We start from the raw sequence: 20,940 nt of genomic DNA, 5'->3' as shown, positions 1-20,940 counted from the left end.
GGGGAGAAAGTAGCATAGAGTACAATGGGTGAGTGGGGGAGGGGATGAAGGTGATAGGTCAGGGAGGAGAGGGTGGAGTGGATAGGTGGAAAAGGAGATAGGCAGGTAGGACAAGTCATGGGGACAGTTACTGAGCTGGAAGTTTGGAACTAGGGTGAGGTGGGGGAAGGAGAAATGAGGAAACTGTTGAAGTCCACATTGATGCCCTGGGGTTGAAGTGTTCAGAGGCAGAAGATGAGGTGTTCTTCCTCCAGGTGTCTGGTGGTGAGAGAGCGGCGGTGAAGGAGGCCCAGGACCTCCATGTCCTCGGCAGAGTGGGAGGGGGAGTTGAAATGTTGGGCCACGGGGCGGTTTGGTTGATTGGTGCGGGTGTCCCGGAGATGTTCCCTAAAGCGTTCTGCTAGGAGGCGCCCAGTCTCCCCAATGTAGAGGAGACCGCATCGGGAGCAATGGACATTTGACAGCCTAAAAACTGTGTTAACCACTGCCCCAGTGTTAGCCACACCGGATTACACGAAGCCTTTCAAGGGGCCTATCAATGCCAGTGATGAGTGTCGGTGCGGTGCTCCTGTAGGAGGATGACAGCGGGGATAGAAAGACCCATCAGGTATTTTTCCAGGAAATTGAACATCCATCAAAAGAAATATTCAACTGTGGAGAAAGACAGCTTGGCGTTGGCATTACAACATTTCAGTGTTTATATTACAAGCAATACATCTGAGACAATCATATACATTGATCATAACCCATTGACACATTTGGAGAAATTAAAGAACAAAAATGCCAGACTGTTTAGATGGAGCTTGTTGTAGCCATTCAACTTGGCAATTGTGCATTGGCCAATCGTGAAAACATGCTTGCCGATGCGTTATCGAGACTCGAATGAGATATGGAGGCTTTCGGAGGCGGGTGTGCCATAGCCTAAATTTGAATGCGGTTGTGCATGATTGCTTATATATAGTCAGAGTAGTGTCTATGTGTGTTTTAGAGTATTAACCTTTTTTTTTTGAGGTTTTAAAAATGAAGCCATCTTTGCATACTGATGGTTCATTTTTTAAGGGGCGGGGGGGGGGGGGGGGGGGGGGTGGGGGGAGGTATTACAAAGCTGGTCCTTTTCCTAAAAGCTATTCCTTTTCTCAAGGATACTCTGTCCTTGAGTTTTTCAGAGGGGTCGTAAAACAGTCCGGCTCCAAATCGGCTGGGTTGGTACAGAGGTGAAAAGGGTATTTGGAGGCCTTTTTGTTTATACGTAAACAGACGAGACTTTAGGCCACAGCTTTCATGCTTTAGAAGTAACCTGCATAATGAAAGGAGAGTTGTCAGTCCTGGAAGCTGAAGTCTTGTTTGAGTCAGTTCAACAGTGGAGCTGTGTGGAAACAGGCTGCTAAACTCTCTCTCATTCTGCCTTTCTAAGTTCGACCTGTAAGCCTCTGCTTCAGTACACTCTATGTTTAAGGGGTTTGCTTATTGGGACTATTGCACATATTTTTTGGAACAGCATTATTAAGTCTTATTTGGATGGACCGAGTTCTGTGGGTATTCTATATTCTGTTCTTTGTGTTTCATTCTGTAACTTTGTGAATAAAGTTTTGTCTATTTTAAAACCTGGTAGTCAAACGAGCTAACTTACTCTGGGTAATTTTCACTGTACACTTACCGAAACAAATAGCAAAGTTACGGGCTGTGCTGCCTGCTTAAGAATGTTTTGAGTAGTCTGGCCTAGTCCATAACAATTTGCATCCTTCCTAATGTGTAGCACCTCGAACAGGATACAATCATCCAACCAGCATCTTATTGTGAGAGAAAGCATTCATGAGCCAAAGATCAAAGGTGAAGCAAATAACGAATAAAAGAATCCCAGTTTTATTGGTTCAGCATTCTATCTTGGCTCTACTTTCATGGCTTTACATTAGAACAAAGAGCAGCAGTAGACCATTCAGCTCTTCAAGTGTACTTGGCCATTCAACATGGCTGATAAGTTTGTGTTTCAAATTCCGCATTCCCATCTACCTCAGATTTCAATAACCCTTCCCTAGCAAATATTTATATCTCTCGGTCTTAAAAAAATGTTTAATGTTCTCACTCCCATCACTTCTGAGGTAGAGAGTTCCAAAGTCGTAGAACCCTTGGAGAAAATATTTTTCACTCTGGTCTTAAAAGGAAATACTCTCATTTTTAAAAGATGAATGCTTACAGTATATATAGCCACTGCTGGTGGCTGAGGCTTGAGTCAAACTAAGATTCATTACAATGTAAATTTTCATCTCATCACTAGACAGCAATAAGAGTGGCTGTATTCTGGTGTCGAAGCTAGCAGATTTTCCATTTGGTTAAATGGTTTGAAAATTGGACAGGGTGCCATGTGATACATCCCCACTCCACTCAACTGGTTGTATGCAGGTGATCCACCATATCCAAAGACAACAACAAGGGTAACTTTTACAACTGTTGCACTCAGACATATAGCCTAATAATGATGGCATTGGATAGATTGTAATTCCTGAGGCAATCCATTCTGCTATAATCATGCCTACCGCAAGGATGAGAAAGGCTGAACTAAAATAGGTCTGTGTTTCTTCTGTGACAAGGGAAGAACATCAGAAAGGGGTGAGAGGGGAAGTTGGAAAAAGGTGAGTGTGTGTGGGAAACTCGGAGAGAGGAAGGGAAAAGAGGTGAGAAAGTTGAGAAGGAAAAGAGTAAAAAAAAGATTAATTTTAAGCTAGCTCACCCATGGAGAAACTGATGGATTCAGTACAATGTGTCATTTGATTTAATTCTCCATGACTTTGAAAGACAACCTATGGTGAGTGGAATGACCAATGTTCTAGTCAAATGAGTTTCTTTAAAGATTATCCCCATAATGGTCCTTATGCAAACCATTATCCCCATACCTCAGAGGTTGAGCTTTGTGTCCAGGCGGTGTTAGGAGAAGAACAACAAATTTAGTACAATTTTCTTTATCGGTGTAAAGCACTAAGCAGCACGTAAAATAATCCTGAGGGGACGTGAAAGGGTGGGTGCTGAAAATAAGTTTGTTCTCAGGGGACTGATTAGGACATGGGTCTTTACAAATCAAGGGTCTCTCATTTAGGATGGCAAATGAGAGGACTGTTTTTCTCAGAGACTCATAAGTCTTTGAACTTCTCTTCCCCAAACAGTAGTGGAGGTAAGGTCCTTGAATATTGTTAAGGCAAAAATTAGTGTTAGGTAGATCTTTGAATAACAAAGCAGTCAAATGATATCCGGGGTTAGGCAGGAATGTGGAGTTGAAGCCACAATCAGATCAGCCATAATCTTATTGAATGGTCTGCTCCTGCTCCTAACTTATACGTTCACACATTGAAGGAAATAATTAACTCATTGCTCATACAATCAATCGCAAAGACATAGAGGTTTATCTATAATACATTTAAATATTTGACTCCCACCCAGTGTAACAAGAACAAGCTGGACAGACACACAGTGCACTGGTTTGGGAAACAGTTATCAACAATTTTCACAAGACTAAAACTTGTCAATGAACACTGTTCAGATTCTACCCGAAAATGTATATGCATCAATCATTATCAGTAGATGTTTGCACCTAAAATGCCCTGCACTGCAGTTATACAACTGTGCAGATATCTCACCAGTAAAAGATTTGTCAGAGGTCTTTTAAATAATTGAATTGAATTTATTGTCACGTGTACCAAGGCACAGTGAAACACTTTGTACAAAACTGAGTTAGAGGATTTGATTAAATGCATGATTAGAAAAATCAGGCAGTTAGCCTTTTACTTTTTAAAACTATGAGGTACAAATACAGTAGCAGGTATGTTCAGTCTAGATTTCAGTGAAATTCCTGCAGGGGCAGCAGCTTTGGGATCACTGACATATCAATGTCTCACCAGCAACCCTACTTGATTACAAAATCACATTAACTGAAGAGGTCTGTAGTACACACGGCTGGAAAGTTGGAAGGTGTACTGCTGGCAGGAATTGAGAGAATATTAAACCTTATCCTAATTTACTTTGCTCAATTTGCATTCTGGAAATATACATTTTTCACTTCTGTCAGCTTTGGAGTAGCCCTTGTACTGCAATCGACATGACAGAATATAAGGCCCTTATTATGTAAATCTTACAAATGTACTAAAGGCCTGGGGCAGCTGTTCCATCAGCCGTATTTGACTGACATCATTATTGGGAAGCTGCTTGATGGGTTTCCAAGAAATGTCCTTAACAGAGATGAATTTTAAGACTGGGGCATATTTTTAAGGTGAGAGGAGAGAGATTTAAAAAGACACGAGGGGCAAACGTTTTTACAGAGGGTGGCTTGCATGTGAAAGGAATTTCCTGAGATAATGTTGGATATGGGCAGAGTTATAATGTTTAAAAGACACTTAAATAAGTAGGAAAGGTTTGGAGGGATTGAGGCCAGGAACAGACAGGTGGGACTAGTTTATTTTGGAATTATGATCAGCATGGACTGGTTGGACTGAAGGGTCTGATTCCATGCTATATGACTCTATAAGTGTGAAGAGAAAATGTCATTAAAGATAAGGGGAATAGCTTCTGGAGAAAAGGTGACGTCTTTGAAACTAGTTTGAGTTTTTTGAAAAAGCGTTCCTCGGTGGATTAGGGTCATTTGATTTATATTGCTTGCATGGACTTTCAGAAAGATTTTTCAACACACCTCATTCTAAGTTTACAAGAACAAATTGAGAATGAGAGTCAGGATTAGAGCACTTAAAAATTTGTAATTAAGAGACAACCTGCAGTCAAGTTATGAGTATTGCAGAAATCGATCTTGGGCCTGCTACAGTTCCCTGTTTTTATTAATGATTTGATGCAGAGATGCTGGAAAATCAGACTGTATGAAACAGTAGTCATAAAAGGAAACCAGATTTTGAATCTTGCTTTATTTTATAAATTGTCGTGTGTCAGTCAAACTGACATACAAGATAATCCCAATCCTTATGCCCAAAAACTGTATTTTTGTATTTATTTGGTGTGTACATTGACCCCACTTTTCAACGATGACATCTGCATTCGCAATAATGGTCAGTTTCTATTCTTCACCCACAAATGAATGTGCACCATTAGGATGACCTTTACCTGAACTATGTCGGAACAAACGGATCTGCAACGTTGAGATGAACTTTACCTTAACTGTGTTGGGACCAACGTTTTAACAAATTATTTAGAGCAGCAGAGGTGGTGTAAAATTCAATAAAGAATCAAGTTTGAGAAAATTCTATAACTCAGTAGAACGGAGAGAAGTAGCAGTGAGGGAAATAATGATCAGAACATGACAAGAAGGAACAGAGTGTTCAAACCTAATAGTGCATCAGTAAAATCAAACTGTAGTAAGACAGGACTAAAAGTATTATATTTAAATACACATAACAAAGCAGATGAACCAACAGTACAAATACCGTTAAAGTAAACAGATATAATCTGATAGACATTACAGACATGAAAACGTGTTGCTGGAAAAGCCCAGCAGGTCAGGCAGCATCCAAGGAGCAGGAGAATCGACGTTTCGGGCATGAGCCCTTCTTCAGCTTCTTTCGGGCTCATGCCCAAAACGTCAATTCTCCTGCTCCTTGGATGCTGCCTGACCTGCTGCACGTTTCCAGCAACACATTTTCAGCTCTGATCTCTAGCATCTGCAGTCCTCACTTTCTCCTAGAAGACATTACAGACATGCCTACAAGATGGAAGAGACTGTGATCTGAATATTCAATGGCATATGATCTTTACAAAAGGCCAGAAGCTGAATCAGAGTGGAAAGTTTGCTCTCTTAATTAAGATGGCATTGGTCCACAGTGATATCCTTAGTTCTGGAGATCAAGATGTGGAATCAGTTTGGGTAAATATGTGAAATTGTATAATGTGAGACATTACTTGCGGGAGTGGTTTATAGGATGCTTACAGCAACCACATTCCAAGACATGGTATTTATAGAAGAAATAGCATGATTTTGTGAGAAAGGTATGAAAATAATCAGGATTTTAATCTACAAATAGATTTGACAAATCAGATTGGCAAGGGTAACCTGAATATTGAGATTTCAAAAAGTATTTCTGGGACAGTTTCTTACAGCAGCATGTTTTACACAGCCAGAGAGCTAGCTACTGTTTAGCTATAGTAGACCTGATTATGTGATGAGACAGAATAAATGAATAACTGCTTCTTAAAAACTATTATCTAGGTAGTAGCGATCCCAATCTGATAACATTTCACATGTTGTTTGACAGAGAGAAGAATGGATGCAATACTAATGTTTGCTACTTAAATGAGGAAATAGTAAGGGCATAGAAAGGAGAGCTAGCCAAAGTCAACTAGGAAGCTAACTTAAGGGATAGGTCAGCAGAGACATGGCAGCAAATATTAAAGGAGATATTTCAGAATACTCAGAAAATACTCATTCCAGAAAGAAGGGAAGAATGCACCATTGCAGCTAAAGATAATATCACAGAATCATTACATTGCACAAGGAGGCACTTGAGTCCTTGTGTATATTTAAGGTTGAGATAAATAGATTCTTGATCAGTAGGGGAATAATGATCCTATTGAATGGTGGAGCAGGATTGACGGACTGAATGGCCTACTCCTGTCATATTTGTTATAATAGTACAAAGGCTATTTGGCCCATTATATCTGTACTTTAAACTGAAAACGTATAAAAAGCATATAATTTGACAAAGATGAGTCTTAGGTCTGAAGATTGGACAGAATATAAAGACTGCGAAGAATGACAAAGATTAATAACTAGTGCAAAACAAAGAATATGGGAGAAAACTAGCTAGAAACATAACAGCATGAAAAGAAACAAAAACAGAAATGGCTGGTGAAACTCAGCAGGCCTGGCAGCCCCTGAGGGAAGAAAGCAGAGTTAACATTTTTAGTCTGGTGACTCTTCATGTATCAGCTGATGCATAAGAATGTGAAGGGAGCAAAATGAAAACAATTACATTCACCAGGAAAAAGGTGTGGAGGAAATTACTAGGACTAAAAGCTGACAAGTCCTCTTGGTCTTTAGATTAGATTAGATTAGATTACTTACAGTGTGGAAACAGGCCCTTCGGCCCAACAAGTCCACACCGCCCCGTCGAAGCGCAACCCACCCATACCCCTACATCTACCCCTTACCTAACACTACGGGCAATTTAGCATGGGCAATTCACCTAACCTGCACATCTTTGGAATGTGGGAGGAAACCGGAGCACCCGGAGGAAACCCACGCAGACACGGGGAGAACGTGCAAACTCCACACAGAGAGTCGCCTGAGGTGGGAATTGAACCCGGGTCTCTGGCGCTGTGAGGCAGCAGTGCTAACCACTGTGCCACCATGCCGCCCACATCCTTGTTTGTTGAAAGTGGTGGCAACTGAGATAGTAGATGTATTGCTTTTTATTTACAAAACTCTGTAGATTCTGGAATGGTTACATCAGCTTAGAAAATAGCAAATGCATACAAGAACAGGAGACAGAAAGCAGGTAACTCGACACAGTTTACTTCTGAAAAATGCTAGAATCTATTATTGTAAGCAGAAAATCTTAATGCAATCGGGCAATTTTGGCATGGCTTTTAAAAAGGGGAATCATGTTTGACTGTAATGGTGTAGGAACTAACATATTAGAAAGGGTAGTGGATTGGTTGGATAACAGGAAACAGGATAGGTATGAATGAATTTATTTTAGGTCGTAAGATGTGACAAGTGGTTTGCCACAGACAGCAGCCTTAATTATATGTCATCTATATCAATGATTTGGAAGATGGGACCAAATGTATAATTACTAAATTATCCGATGAGACAAAAAGAAGTAAGAAAGCAAGTTCTGAAGACATATGAAGTCTGCAAAGGGACATAGATAGATGAAGTGAACGAGTAAAAAAAACCTGACAGATGGAGGACGATGTTGCAGGAAAATATGAACTCGTTCACGATGGCTGGAAAAATAGAAAAGCAACAATTCTTCTAATTTGAGAGATCGCAAAACTCTGATGGACAGAGGGAGCTGGGAGTCCTGGTACATGAATATTACTTTGTAGGTATAGCAAGTGATTAGAAAGGTAATGAAACATGATTGTTTATTGTGAGGGGAACGGAATATAAAAGGAGCAATGTTTGACGACAGTCATATAGGGAATGCAGTGTGGCCACATTTGGAAGATTGTGTACACTTAGTCTCATTATGTAAGAAAGGATACAAGTATGTTTAGTATAAATCAGAGACGGTTCACTTCCCTGATACCTGGATTAGGGTTATTTTATGAGGAAAGGTTGGACAATTTGGGCCTGTGACCATTTAAGTTTAGAAGAAGGAAAGGTGATCTTATTGAAACAGATAAGATATTGAAGGAATCTGAGAAGACATATGCTGAAAGGATGATTCCTCTTGAGGGCAAGGAACTAAAATCAGTGACCGTTTAAAAATAATGGGTCTTCCTTTAAGATGCCACTGACAAGGAACATCTGTCTCTTAGACGGTTGTGAAGCTGTGGAGCTCTCTTGCCTGGTGAATAGTGGAGGCAGGTCTTTGAATACTTTTAAAGCAATGGTAAATAGATTCTTGACTAACAAAAGAATCGCACAATATTGGGGTAGGCAGAAATGTGAAGTTGTGGTCACAATCAGATCAGCCATTATCTTAGCAAATGGTGGAGCAGATTAGAGGAGCTGAATGGCCAACTCCTCTTTTGTAATATGCATGTTCGTATGTGTTTGTAAACTGACGTTTTACTTCCCGGTACCATGTAACTGGGCACAAAACATTAAGCAGGCAATACAGGTGACATTGCAAAGATGTGTGGGAATTACAGACACATCTACGCAGAGCAGACAATGACAAGGATGCCAGACAGCCATTGCCACTGTTGACTTTTATACTCAGCATACTAGTTGGCACCCACTTTTGGAGCAACTTTTCAAAGATTTGATGATCGATTTGCATTTTTGTTTAATGCTAGTGGACCATGAGAAGGACAGTGTTCAGTGAATGACTGAACTATAATGACATCAGACTGAATAGGCACTCTCAAGATAAACTGACTTTGGGATATATAATAAACTTAAGAGCTGCCTTAGGGAAGTTCAAAAAATACTATGAAGGTTACTGGTCAGATCACATTGAAAGTACTGCACCCAGAAGTGGTGGGAATGCTCCTGGAAAAGGTTTGGATGAGAGGTACAGGAATGATTTCTACTTTAAAGAGTTTTAGCCATTGCGATAATAGCAATTGTTTTTAACTTTGGAGCAGCACAGACCTGGAGGCAACCTGGTAGAGGTCTGTAAAATAACACAAAGAGTTGAAATGCACACCCTTTAAATTGATTATTTCAGTTCGACAGATTGGTGAGGGTTGGGTCATGCAGATAAATGACGTTAAAATAGGAATAGGCTCAACATTAGGTAAGTTTCTATCTTTAGGGAAATAGGGAAGGGGTGGAGCATTATGGAGGGTGGGTGTCACCGGCATTGGGACAATAGGAGGGTGGGTACTAAGGAGGGTGGAGCATCAGAGACAATACACAATAGGGAATATGGGCCATTAGGAAGCATTTAGCTACAGTTCTCTAGCTGTCAACAGTGTGGGACAAACTCGATAAGCTAGAGTTTCCCCGCTATTTTCATAAATTCCTGAAGTTCTCTGACAATGTTAATTTTCCCACATTCATAATGGGAACTATCAATGCCACCTTCTCACCAGGGCTGTGGTGGCAAATGCAAAACAGCTGCATTTAAGTAGCATCACATGACACTAAATAGGACAAATAAAAATTAATATTGAGCACATAAGGAGCTATCAAAGTGATAGGTGAGGGTGGCAATGTCAGCTGGGATTGAGCAAAGAAATTGGAAATAAACAAGAGGGCAGAACAGGAGGAAGGCAGATATGTCAGAGGAATCTGGGGTTAGAGAGGCTGCAGAGAAGAGGTGGTGAAACAGACTATAGATGGACCAGAACGTATTTATCATACGTGGTGTCTTCTAAGAGGTTATACTAACATATTACAAGTCTCTGGTTAGGCCTTAACTGCAGTATATTGTCCAATTCTGGGTACCGAATTTCAGGAAAGGTAGTATGGCCTTAGAATACATGGTTTTTACCACCAACAGTGAGGGCATCAGCTTCATGGATAGACTACAGAAATTGGGATTGTTCTCGGAGCAGTGAAGATTAAAAGGGAGATTAGATACTGCGAATAGTTTGATAGCTCTCCTTTTCTTCGGTAACTGGGTTTAATGTATTTGGCAACAGATCACTGGAGATACGAGAAGCTGTTATTTTAAAAACAAAAGGGGTTGTTAATATTTGGAATGTACTGTTTGTAAGAATGGTAAAAGCAGACTTAATCATAACTTCCTATAATAAATAAGGTAAATACTTAGAAAGGAAACATTTCTAGGCCTTTGGGGGAAAAGTGAGAGTTGGAGAGCGGGACTAATTGGATAATGCTTTCAAGGAACTGGCATGTGCCCAATGAGCGAAAGGCCTCATTTTGTGCTGTATGATTCACTGAGATGAACTGGGAACCATTTCCCCAAAGACAGTTGCTCTTATAAAAATATAGAAAGAAATTTATAATTCAATTAGAAAAATAAAGAATGGAGGTAAAATGGCATTAAAACAGGGACTGAATTCTGTCTGCATTGGTTTAAACCACTTATTCCCCTATCCACAATCCTTGCTCCTCAGAAGATATTTTCTCATTACACCCTGTGTGCAATGGCGGCGAAGATCAATTAAAACTGTTAGACTTCGTTCATTTCTTCACTTTACTATTATAGGTTCCTCTGTGAAAAGGTCACATTTTCTGCCTTTATGGGAGAGCTAGGGAATTATGTGTGAGACAAAGAATATAGGGCGAAATGAAGATTCAGTGGGAGGACATTTGTGTGAAACATTGACACAGTTGGGCAGAATGATGTGTTTCTGTTATGATAATTCTATGTAATTTTGAGTACCAACAGGAAAGTATAATTACCTTGTGACAGGTACTTCCCATTATAAATGATAGCACTGGAATTTATTGTAAGAATAAACAGAATAAAATGTGTATTTTAAAATGGGGACTCAATTATAGCTATGTACTCTGGTCCAAAGACCCCTGTTCAGTGAGCCTATGTCACCTGACTGTCTCTGTAAAAAGTCAATGAGAAATACTGAAGCTGCCATTTTGTTTTGATTTGTAGCTATCAAAAGCAAAAGTTTTATGAAGATAAAACAGTTACTCACAAGTACATTATGAACCATCAAATAAATATTAATTAATTTCTATTAAATGTGCAGAATCTATTCTGCCCTTAAAACTAAAAGTGATCCAAGCTGCTTGAATAACACTGTGGGGCATTTAAACACCACTTTTAGCCTTTAAAATAGCTGCATAAAGAGAAAGGAAATGAAGTTTGAGGAGTCTGTCCAAGCCAACGCTTCAAAATGTGGAACAATGTCAGGAGTGATTCATTCTGTTTCTGGCTTACAGTGTAAATACAGCTTCAGTCTATTTCCATTCATACATTAGGGAGGCTATGAGGACAGCAATTTCACTCGGACCAATATGCGAGCATTTCAAGCCAAGAAATCTCCTAACCTCATCACCAACCTCTAGCAGCACCAGTCTTACTGGTAGTGCAGCAACTTTATGTAATGCAACTTAAAATCTTCCCCAACAAATCCCAGGTTTTGAAAGTCAAAATCTATCAATGGACTGATAGGTGTTTCCATAATTCAAGTGTATACAGTATGACAATATTACACCACTGGCTGCACTAAGCAGACTGTTCATAACGATTTGATTCCCAGTTCAGACACTCATGACGTGAATTTATGATCAAGGTTACAGAATATCAGACACTATAGAGTCTAACTAGGGTGTGATAACACTCTTAAACCAAAAGACAAAGATAATTTTTAGAATAAGGTCCTTTGCCTTAATGTGGTACCTGCATCATCAATGAAGTTTAACATTTCAGTCAGTATGTTCACATATAAGGTGATCAAACTTTCATAACAATGCATTAACGGCCACCGTAGAAACTTGCATTTGTTTGTTGCAATTAGATCCTAGCTCAAAGGCAGCTACCAGTGTCGAGATTCCACTAGCTCTTTCCTCAAACTTATTTTTTTCAGTGTTTCGTAACCAATCACCAAGAGGAGAGTTGTTGGGGCAGAGGATAAGATGCGTGCTGACAATCCCTTGGTCAGGCCCAATGGACCTTCTTCTCTTAGAAGATGCTTGAAAGTTCCAATTATCGAGGACCTTCCCCCCACCTGAAACAGCAGAGGTGAAAGAAAATAAGCGAATTGCTGCAATCAGGAAAAAAACTTGGTATCTTTCTAAGGTTGGATTGTCCTGACTTTGTTCTCTATTCATTGTCACACCTTCTCCCTTCGATTCCACAAGTTCACTTTGCTGATCAAATTTAGATTTCATATCTTTTCAAAAAGCAAATTCTTTCCAATGTTTTCACTTTATAGTAATTTGATGATACAAGTTATATTAAGGTCAGATATTAAACATCAAGTTACTATGAGATCTACCTGTCACTTGGCTCTCAATGTTACTCATTTCCCAGTTATGAAGAATTTATTTAAACAATAGGAGAAACATATCAATATTAAACCATTATACCCAAATTAGCCTCCTTTCCAAGGGGCTAATTTATTTCCCCTTGGAAATATTAAAGATTAAATATTTAATCTTCATTCGGCATCTAAAACTTGGAAATCTCACTAGTTTCTCTTTCACAGGCTCCCTCCTTTTCTCAGCTCTGGTGAGAAACAAAATAGAAACAACACTTCCGGGTTGATACAGACAATGGTTTACTTTCAAAGTATTTCTTGAGATATTGACAATGATATCAAGATCATTTACTCGAACTGCCTCCTCATTGGTGGCGAGCTGCCTTCTGAAACTACTGCAGTCCATTTGATATAGGTGCACACACATAGTATTGATGGGGAATTCTAGGATTTTGAACCAGTGTATGGAAATAATGGGAATACAGTTCCAAGTCAGGATAGTGTGGGGCTTGAGAGGGAACTCAAAAGACTCAACGACTGCAGTAAGGAGGGATGGAATCTTAGAATAAGGTTCCTCAAATAAGGTTGTATGGGTAGAATTGGAAAACAAAAAGGGGTAGTTATTTTGCTGAGGGTGTACTCTGGATCTCCAGTTAGGGAGAGACGGAAAGGTACATGTGGACAAATGTCAGAAGTTTATAAATAAGAATAGGAGATTTCAACTTCCTTAATATTAACTGAGTTAAACAAAGTAAGAGTGTGAAAGGCTTACATGGGGTGGAATTCTTATAATTCTAAATATATAATTATAACAATAAATATACAATTATAACAATAAATATATAATTCTTATATCCAGAAAAGCTTTTTAAACTTACACATAGAATGTCCTACAAGTTGGACATGATGTTGAACCTAATTTTAGGGAACAAAGCTTGGCAAACGGAAGATGCAGCAGTGGGAAAGCATCTTGATGACGGTGACCACAAGTCAGTAAGATTTCAGCTAATTATAGATAAGGATAAAGATAGATTGAGTAATAAAGAAAGTTTGGATAGGCTTGGTCTTTTTTAGGAGGTTATATAGGAGGTTAAGTGGTCATAGAGATGTACAGCATGGAAACAGACTCTTTGGTCCAACTCGTCTATGCCAACCAGATATCGCAATCCAATCTAGATCCACCTGCGAGCACCCGGCCCGTATACCTCCAAACCCTTCCTTTTCATATTCCCATCCAGATGCTTTTTAGAAGTTGCAATTTTACTAGCCTCCACCACTTGCTCTGGCAGCTCATTCCATACACGTACCACCCTCTGCGTGAAAAAGTTGCCCCTTAGGTCTCTTTTATATCTTTCCTGTCTCACCCTAAACCTATGCCCTCTAGTTCTGGACTCCCCCACCCCAGGGAAAAGACTTTGTTTATTTATTATATCCATGCTCCTCATGGTTTATATAAACCTCTACAAGGTCACCGCTCAGCCTCCGACGCTCCAGGGAAAACAGCCCCAGCCTGTTCAGCCTCTCCCTATAGCTCAAGTCTTCCAACCCTGGCAACATCCTTGTAAATCTTTTCTGAACCCTTTCAAGTTTCACAACATCTTTCCGATAGGAAGGAGACCAGTTTCTGTTCTTGTTTATCTTTTTCTTTGCCTCAAATAGATAGTCTGACTTTATCACTGACTTGTTATCTGCACGCAATATTCCAAAAGTGGACGAACCAATGTCCTGTACAGCCGCAACATGACCTCCCAACTCCTGGACTCAATACTCTGACTAATAAAGGAAAGCATACCAAATGCCTTCTTCACTATCCTATCTACCTGTGACTCCACTTTCAAGGGGCTATGAACCTGCACTCCAAGGTCTCTTTGTTCAGCAACACTCCCTAGGACCTTACCATTAAGTGTATAAGTCCTGCTAAGATTTGCTTTCCCAAACTGCAGCACCTCACATTTAATCTAGATTAAACTCCATCTGCCACTTCTCAGCCCATTGGCCCATCTGATCAAGATCCCGTTGTAATCTAAGGTGACCTTCTTCTCTGTCCACTACACCTCCAATTTTGGTGTCATTAGCAAATTTACTAATTTACCTCTTCAGCTCACATCCAAATCATTTATATAAATGATGAAAAGTAGTGGATCCAGCACTGATCTTTGTGGCACTCCACTGGTCACAGGCCTCCAGTCTGAAAAACAACCCTCCACCACCACCCTCTGTCTTCTACCTTTGAGCCAGTTCTGTATCCAAATGGCTAGTTCACCCTATATTCCATGAGATCTAACCTTGCTCACCAGTCTCCCATGGGGAACCTTGTCAAACGCCTTACTGAAGTCCATATAGATAATATCTACTGTGCGGCCCTCATCAATCCTCTTTGTTACTTCTTCAAAATACTCAATCAAGTTTGTGAGACATGATTTCCCATGCATAAAGTCATGTTGACTATTTTAATCAGTCCTTGCCTTTCCAAATACATGTACATCCTGTCCTTCAGGATTCCCTTCAACAACTTATCCACCACTGACATCAGGCTCGCTGGTCTATAGTTCCCTGGCTTGTCCTTACCACCTTTCTTAAACAGCGGCACCACATTAGCCAACCTCCAGTTTTCCAGCACTTCACCGTGACTATCGATGATCCAAATATCTCAGTAAGAGGCCCAGCAATCACTTCCCTATCTTCCAACAGAGTTCTAGGGTACACCTGATCAGGTCCTGGGGATTTATCCACTTTTATGCGTTTCAAGACATCCAGCAGTTTCTTCTCTGTAATATGGACATTTTTCAAGATGTCACCATCTATTTCCCTACATTCAAAACTTCCATGTCCTTTTCCACAGTAAATACTGATGCAAAATACTCGTTTAGTATCTTCCCCATCTCCTGCGGCTCCACACAAAGGCTGCCTTACTGATCTTTGAGGGGCCCTATTTTCTTCCTAGTTACCCTTTTGTCCTTAATGTATTTGTAAAAACCCTTTGGATTCTCCTTAACTCTATTTACCAAAGCTATTGCATGTCCCCGTTTTGCCCTCCTCATTTCCTTCTTAAGTATACTCCTACTGTCTTTACACTCTTCCAAGGATCACTCGATCTATCCTGTCTACACCTAACATATGCTTCCTTCTTTTTCTTAACCAAACCCTCAATTTCTTTAGTCATCCAGCATTTGCTATATCTACCAGCCTTTCCTTTCTTCCTAATACTTTCTCTGGACTGAGAAGTATAAGTAGAATTAATGGTAGTTGTCTTTTCCATGGGATGGGGGATTTCAAGATCAGGGGACACATTTTTAAGGTGAGAAGAGAGAGATTTGAAAAAGACATGAGGGGCAAATGTTTTAACACACAGGGTAGTTTACATGTGGAATGAACCTCCAGAGGCAGTGGTGGATGCGCACAATTACAATATTTAAAGGACATTTGGATAAGTACATAAATAGGAAAGGTATGGAGGGATATGGACCAGGAGCAGACAGGTGGATCTAGTTTAATTTGGGAATATGGTTTGGACTGAAGGGCCTGTTTCTGTGCTGGATGACTCTGTGACAACATAGGTTATAAAAATTAGGAAGAACAACTGTGATATACTTGAATGAATTAACATTGAGTTGGTGAGTCTAACATCTGTGATATGGAATCTATTGGAAACATTTGAGGGACAGAGTCAATCTCCACTTGGAGAGGCAAGGATTAATCAAGGGTAGTCAGCTTGTCCTTGTAAAGGGGAGATCATGCCTAACATACTTGATTGAATATTTCAGAAGGGTCACTGGGTGTGCAGCTGAAAGAGTCATACAAGTTAATGTAGTCTATATGGTCTTCAGCAAGACTTTTGACAAAAGTCTCAAATGATTAAGAGGATTTAGGGCAAATTGACAAATTGGATTCAAAACTGGCCTAACAGCAAGCACAGGGTGATGATTGAAGTGTGTTTTTGCAAATGGAAGTGTGTCCTGTGGCATCCCACAAGATTAAGTCCTGGGACTCTTGCTGTTTGTTGGGTACATTAATGATTTAGACATGAATGTAAGAAGTATGATCAGCACGTTTACAGAATACATGAAAATTGATGGTGTGGTAAATAATGTGGAGGAAAGCCTTAGACTACAGGACAGTTGCAGATATAGAGGACAGTTGCAGATGGAATTTAATCCTTACAAGTGTGAGGTGATGCATTTTGGAAGGACTAACAAGACAGGAAGTACACAAGACAGGAAGTACACATCAACGATAAGAACCGAGGAAATACGAAGTATCAGAGGAACCTTGGTGTGACCTTATGAAATACTTGCCTTTATTAGTAAAGCATTGAATATTGGAACAAAGAGGTTCTGTTGGAGCTGTATATAATATTAGTTAAGGCCACAGCTAGAGTATTGTGGGCAGTTCTGCTCCCCACACTGTAGGAAAGATATGATTACAAGAGAGAAGGTGTACAAAAGATTCATCAGGATGTGGCCTGGGCTGAGTGATTCAGCTACATTGACAGACTAGATAGACTGGGGTTGTTTTCCTGAGGGCAGAGAGGGCTAATGGGATCTTATTGAGCTGTACAAAGTTTTGAGGGATATAGGGTAGATAGGAAGAAAACTATTTCGCTTAGTAGAGGTGTCAATAACCAGGGCACAGTTTTAAGGGAAAGAGCAGAAAATCAAGAGGGGATTTAAGGAAAGCTTATTTTCACCCAGAGGGTTGAGGGTACTCGCTGTCTGAAGTGGTACAGGCAGGAACCCTCAAGACAGTTGAGAACTATTTAAATAAACACTTGAAATATCATAACATACCAGACTTCGGTCAAATGTGGAAAATGAAAATATAAAAGATGAATGCTTGACGACCAGTGTGAAAACAATGGGTCTTTTTCCATGCTGTAAAATATCTATGACTCTAGTGTTCCCATGCCTGACCGTGGTCCTTCTAACAGTTGATGAGCATTTATGAGAGAACTGCAATACATCCTGCATACAGTACGTAAGACAGACCAGTGTGATGGTGGTAGAGGGATAACATGATTGAGAGTTCACAGGCTACTAACCTCTCTGTACCAATGCCTGTGATAAATCTCTTACTCAAGTACTGTTTTATGAAATGGACAATTAGACTTGGAATATTTTCAATCTGCCACTTTCAAATCCTGCTTGCCCTCTTCCATTTATACTTGAATCAAACTGTTGGTATATCCATGTTTAAAGTAATACAGCAAACACTGCCTAAACACTACCATAATTTATTAAATCTTCCTGAATAATAATGGTCAATGAGCTGACCCATCCTCTATCCTTAATTCAGTGTCAACCATAAAAATTAGATCCTTTGAAACTCTTAGCAAGATTATCAGGAGAGAGTAAACAGGCAGAAGAGTTACTATGAAAGCTAGTTTAGATTAGATCACTTACAGTGTGGAAACAGGCCCTTCGGCCCAACAAGTCCACACTGACCCGCCAAAGCGCAACCCACCCAGACCCATTCCCCTACATTTCACCCCTTCACCTAACACTATGGGCAATTTAGCATGGCCAAATCATCTCACCTGCACATTTTTGGACTGTGGGAGGAAACCGGAGCACCCGGAGGAAACCCACAGTCTATTCAGGCATAGAACCACAGTGAGATTCAAGTAGCTGTTTATGTGTTACAGAGAGCAATTCTAATTCCAATACTTAGAAGTAATATTGGTCAAACTGCTAAATTGCTTCTTTATTCCCCTCTGCAATAAGGATTACAAGTTATTGAACTTTGAAAGAGTGGAAGCAACATTCACATTAGACTTTATCAATTTCATTTCTTTTTGAAATATGAAACCCCTAGTCAATGTCAGCTTTAAAATGGGCAGGGGGATAGACAAATTCCATAATTCAATCATGAACTATGTTTGCAGGGAATGTAGGTCAGAGCATCAAGGCCACAAAATGCTGCACTTTATCCATCATACAGGCTTCCTGTGAGCAGACTGTAAGTTCATGGAGGTGGCCCAAGAATGCATCTGAACATATTTTCAAATTATGTTTATTGTAATGCTTTGTCTTGTATTTCACAAACATTCATCAAACTTGCTTCTTTTTGAAAAAGGCATGTTTTAAATATTAGTGAAATGTGCACAGTGGTTCTGCCCTAAATATGAAAACAAATGTAAAAGCATAGGAGCTAACAGGACATCCGGCAATATCACAAAGTGTTATACGGAAACACCTTGCAACAAAACTTGCTCGTTCACTGTATTAGCAGAGCCAGCTGAACAGGTTTTATTCTGGTTAAACTTTGCCTTTTTAATGGTAAATGTCACATTCACAATAATCTGCACCTGATCACAAGACAATAAGGAACTAAAACTATAGGAAACAGATGAGAAGCAGTGATTAAGTTTTATTTCCTTAATACAGGAATAACACTAATTATACCTTTGTCTGCGATTAGACAACTGCACAAACTGGGACTAACCCCAGAGTCTTGCTGGTCTATACAGCTCAGCATTGTTTGTATGCTGGTCTATACAGCTCAGCTTATTCACTAAGATGACAGGAGAGAATTAATATCATTATATTAAAATGTATTAAAATCCCTTGTATCCAGTAGCTTTCCTACAAGAACAAAAGTGGATTTTAAGACATTGGTGGAGATGGTGTTCCAAGGCAAAACAGCTCATCAATCATTTTTAACAGTCACTTCCTCCTCCATCATGAGCACTGTAATAACTCATCTAGGTTCCTTCAACAGCATCTTTCAAAAACATAGCTGCTACGACATAGAAGGTTGAGGACAGTATGTGCTTGGAAATCTGTCAGGTTTTATTAGCCGTTACACATTATTTCCAATGATGACATTAATCATCCTTCCCTCATCATTTTTCGGTCAAAATGCTTGGGTCTCCACTTTTCGGCACATGAGTACTTCTCCTGGACAACTGTAGAAAATAAGCATTGGCCTTCCTAGTAACACCAATGTGCAGAGAATCATCATTTTTAACAGGTCTTCTCACCTGAACCCTAGCCCTGACCACATCCATTGGGTTGGTGAGTGTAGATGCAGTGGCTGCTGCCAGTGGTCCAGCAATTCCTTGGAGGACCAGATGAGGGCATTCATTGGGAACCAATTTTGACAGCTGTTCTGTATTACAGACACAAAAAATGATAATAATTAGATGTACATAATCAGGAGTTTCTCCACTCAGTTACGCTGCCCTAATATCATAAGCACGCGAAGTTTTCCTCTAGGCTTTACAAATTCTAACGTGGAATATAAAATTTAAAAAATGTTTTAGATGCCTGAAAAAAATTAAATTGTTAACAAGTATGATTAATCGAGTTTGAGATCATTTACAAATTGTTATGAGCTTCAATTTCTTTTGGAGTCAAACCTTTTAATTTCAACAATTATATCTAGGTTTGGGGTAGAAATGCTTCCATTTGTTCTTGTGGTCTGGTTTCTCTGGATTACTGTATTAATAAGTATAAGATCATTTGAACATTCTGAAAATTTGTCACAATAATATTGGGAAAATATGAACAAAGGAAAAATTAAACAAAGTATCAAAATAACTGGCAAATCTAAACTATAAAGGTGCAACCAAAACGAAGTTCTGGAAAAACTCAGCAGGTCTGGCTGCACCTGTGGAGAGAAAAGTAGAGTTAATGTTTGTGTCCAGTGAGTTTATTCAGAATTAAAAGCAGTTGCTGATAGGGCTAAATGAGATGGATAATTCAGATGATACCCAAAGAGATAGAAAGAAAGGACAGCTAAAAAAGGGGATAGCAGATAGTAAGCCAGAAGAAAAGCAAATGCTGAGTGGCTATGAATAGTTGACAGGTCCATTTTTGTATGGGTTACTCCCAGCATAGACAACCCATTTTCAACCATTCAGCATTTACTTCTCTCATGGTTACTACCAGCTTACTATCATCTGCGGTCCTTTTGCCTGTTCCCCGTTTTTTTCCTCTCTCTGAACACATGTTTGAATTCCAGAGCTACAAATTAAAAGTGAGAATGTTAGAAGAGAAATTCAGGCAAACTGTTTGCATCCAGATGGGTAACGCTATGCAGACAAAGGTATTGCAACAGACAGGCTAAGTGTAAGCTTCACAACAGGGTGCAACTGAGGAAATGAAGGGATTCAAAGAGAGGGTTAAAACAGAGGTTATGCTAGAACAGTGTAAATTACTACAGGATTTACAAATCTGGATACAACGTTATTGGAAAGACATTAGAAATGCTATAAAAAAAAGACTGATGAGTATGTTGCCAGAAATGGAGAATTTCATTTGAAAGTTGGATCAGCTAGGATTACTTTCTTTGGAGGAGGCTGAAGGGAGATTTTATTTATGTGGGCAAAATTATGAGGGGACTAGATAGACTAGAGAGGAAAGAAATATTTCCATCTGATAAGAAATTAATGACAGGGGGCAAATGTTTGATTTAAAGTTATTG

General features: G+C 39.6%; 1 protein-coding gene across 3 annotated transcripts in view; it reads right to left on the bottom strand.

Annotated features, from left to right (window-relative positions):
- Window positions 1-20,940, bottom strand: part of LOC140458526 (solute carrier family 25 member 44-like) — a 198,695-nt gene that overhangs the window by 147,896 nt on the left and 29,859 nt on the right. For 2 of the 3 annotated variants that reach the window (XM_072553278.1, XM_072553279.1), the window contains one exon: window positions 19,496-19,623. In XM_072553278.1, the coding sequence (XP_072409379.1) occupies window positions 19,496-19,623 (128 nt within the window). Of the gene's footprint in view, window positions 1-1,842; window positions 12,265-19,495; window positions 19,624-20,940 lie in introns of those variants that run through there. The other variant, XM_072553280.1, reaches the window with a different exon arrangement.

The sequence above is a fragment of the Chiloscyllium punctatum genome, chromosome 33 (assembly GCF_047496795.1).
Source record: "Chiloscyllium punctatum isolate Juve2018m chromosome 33, sChiPun1.3, whole genome shotgun sequence".
NCBI classification, from domain to species: Eukaryota; Metazoa; Chordata; class Chondrichthyes; order Orectolobiformes; family Hemiscylliidae; genus Chiloscyllium; species Chiloscyllium punctatum.
Note: the sequence above shows the minus strand (reverse complement) of the source record. Positions and strands in the feature narration are given on the sequence as shown.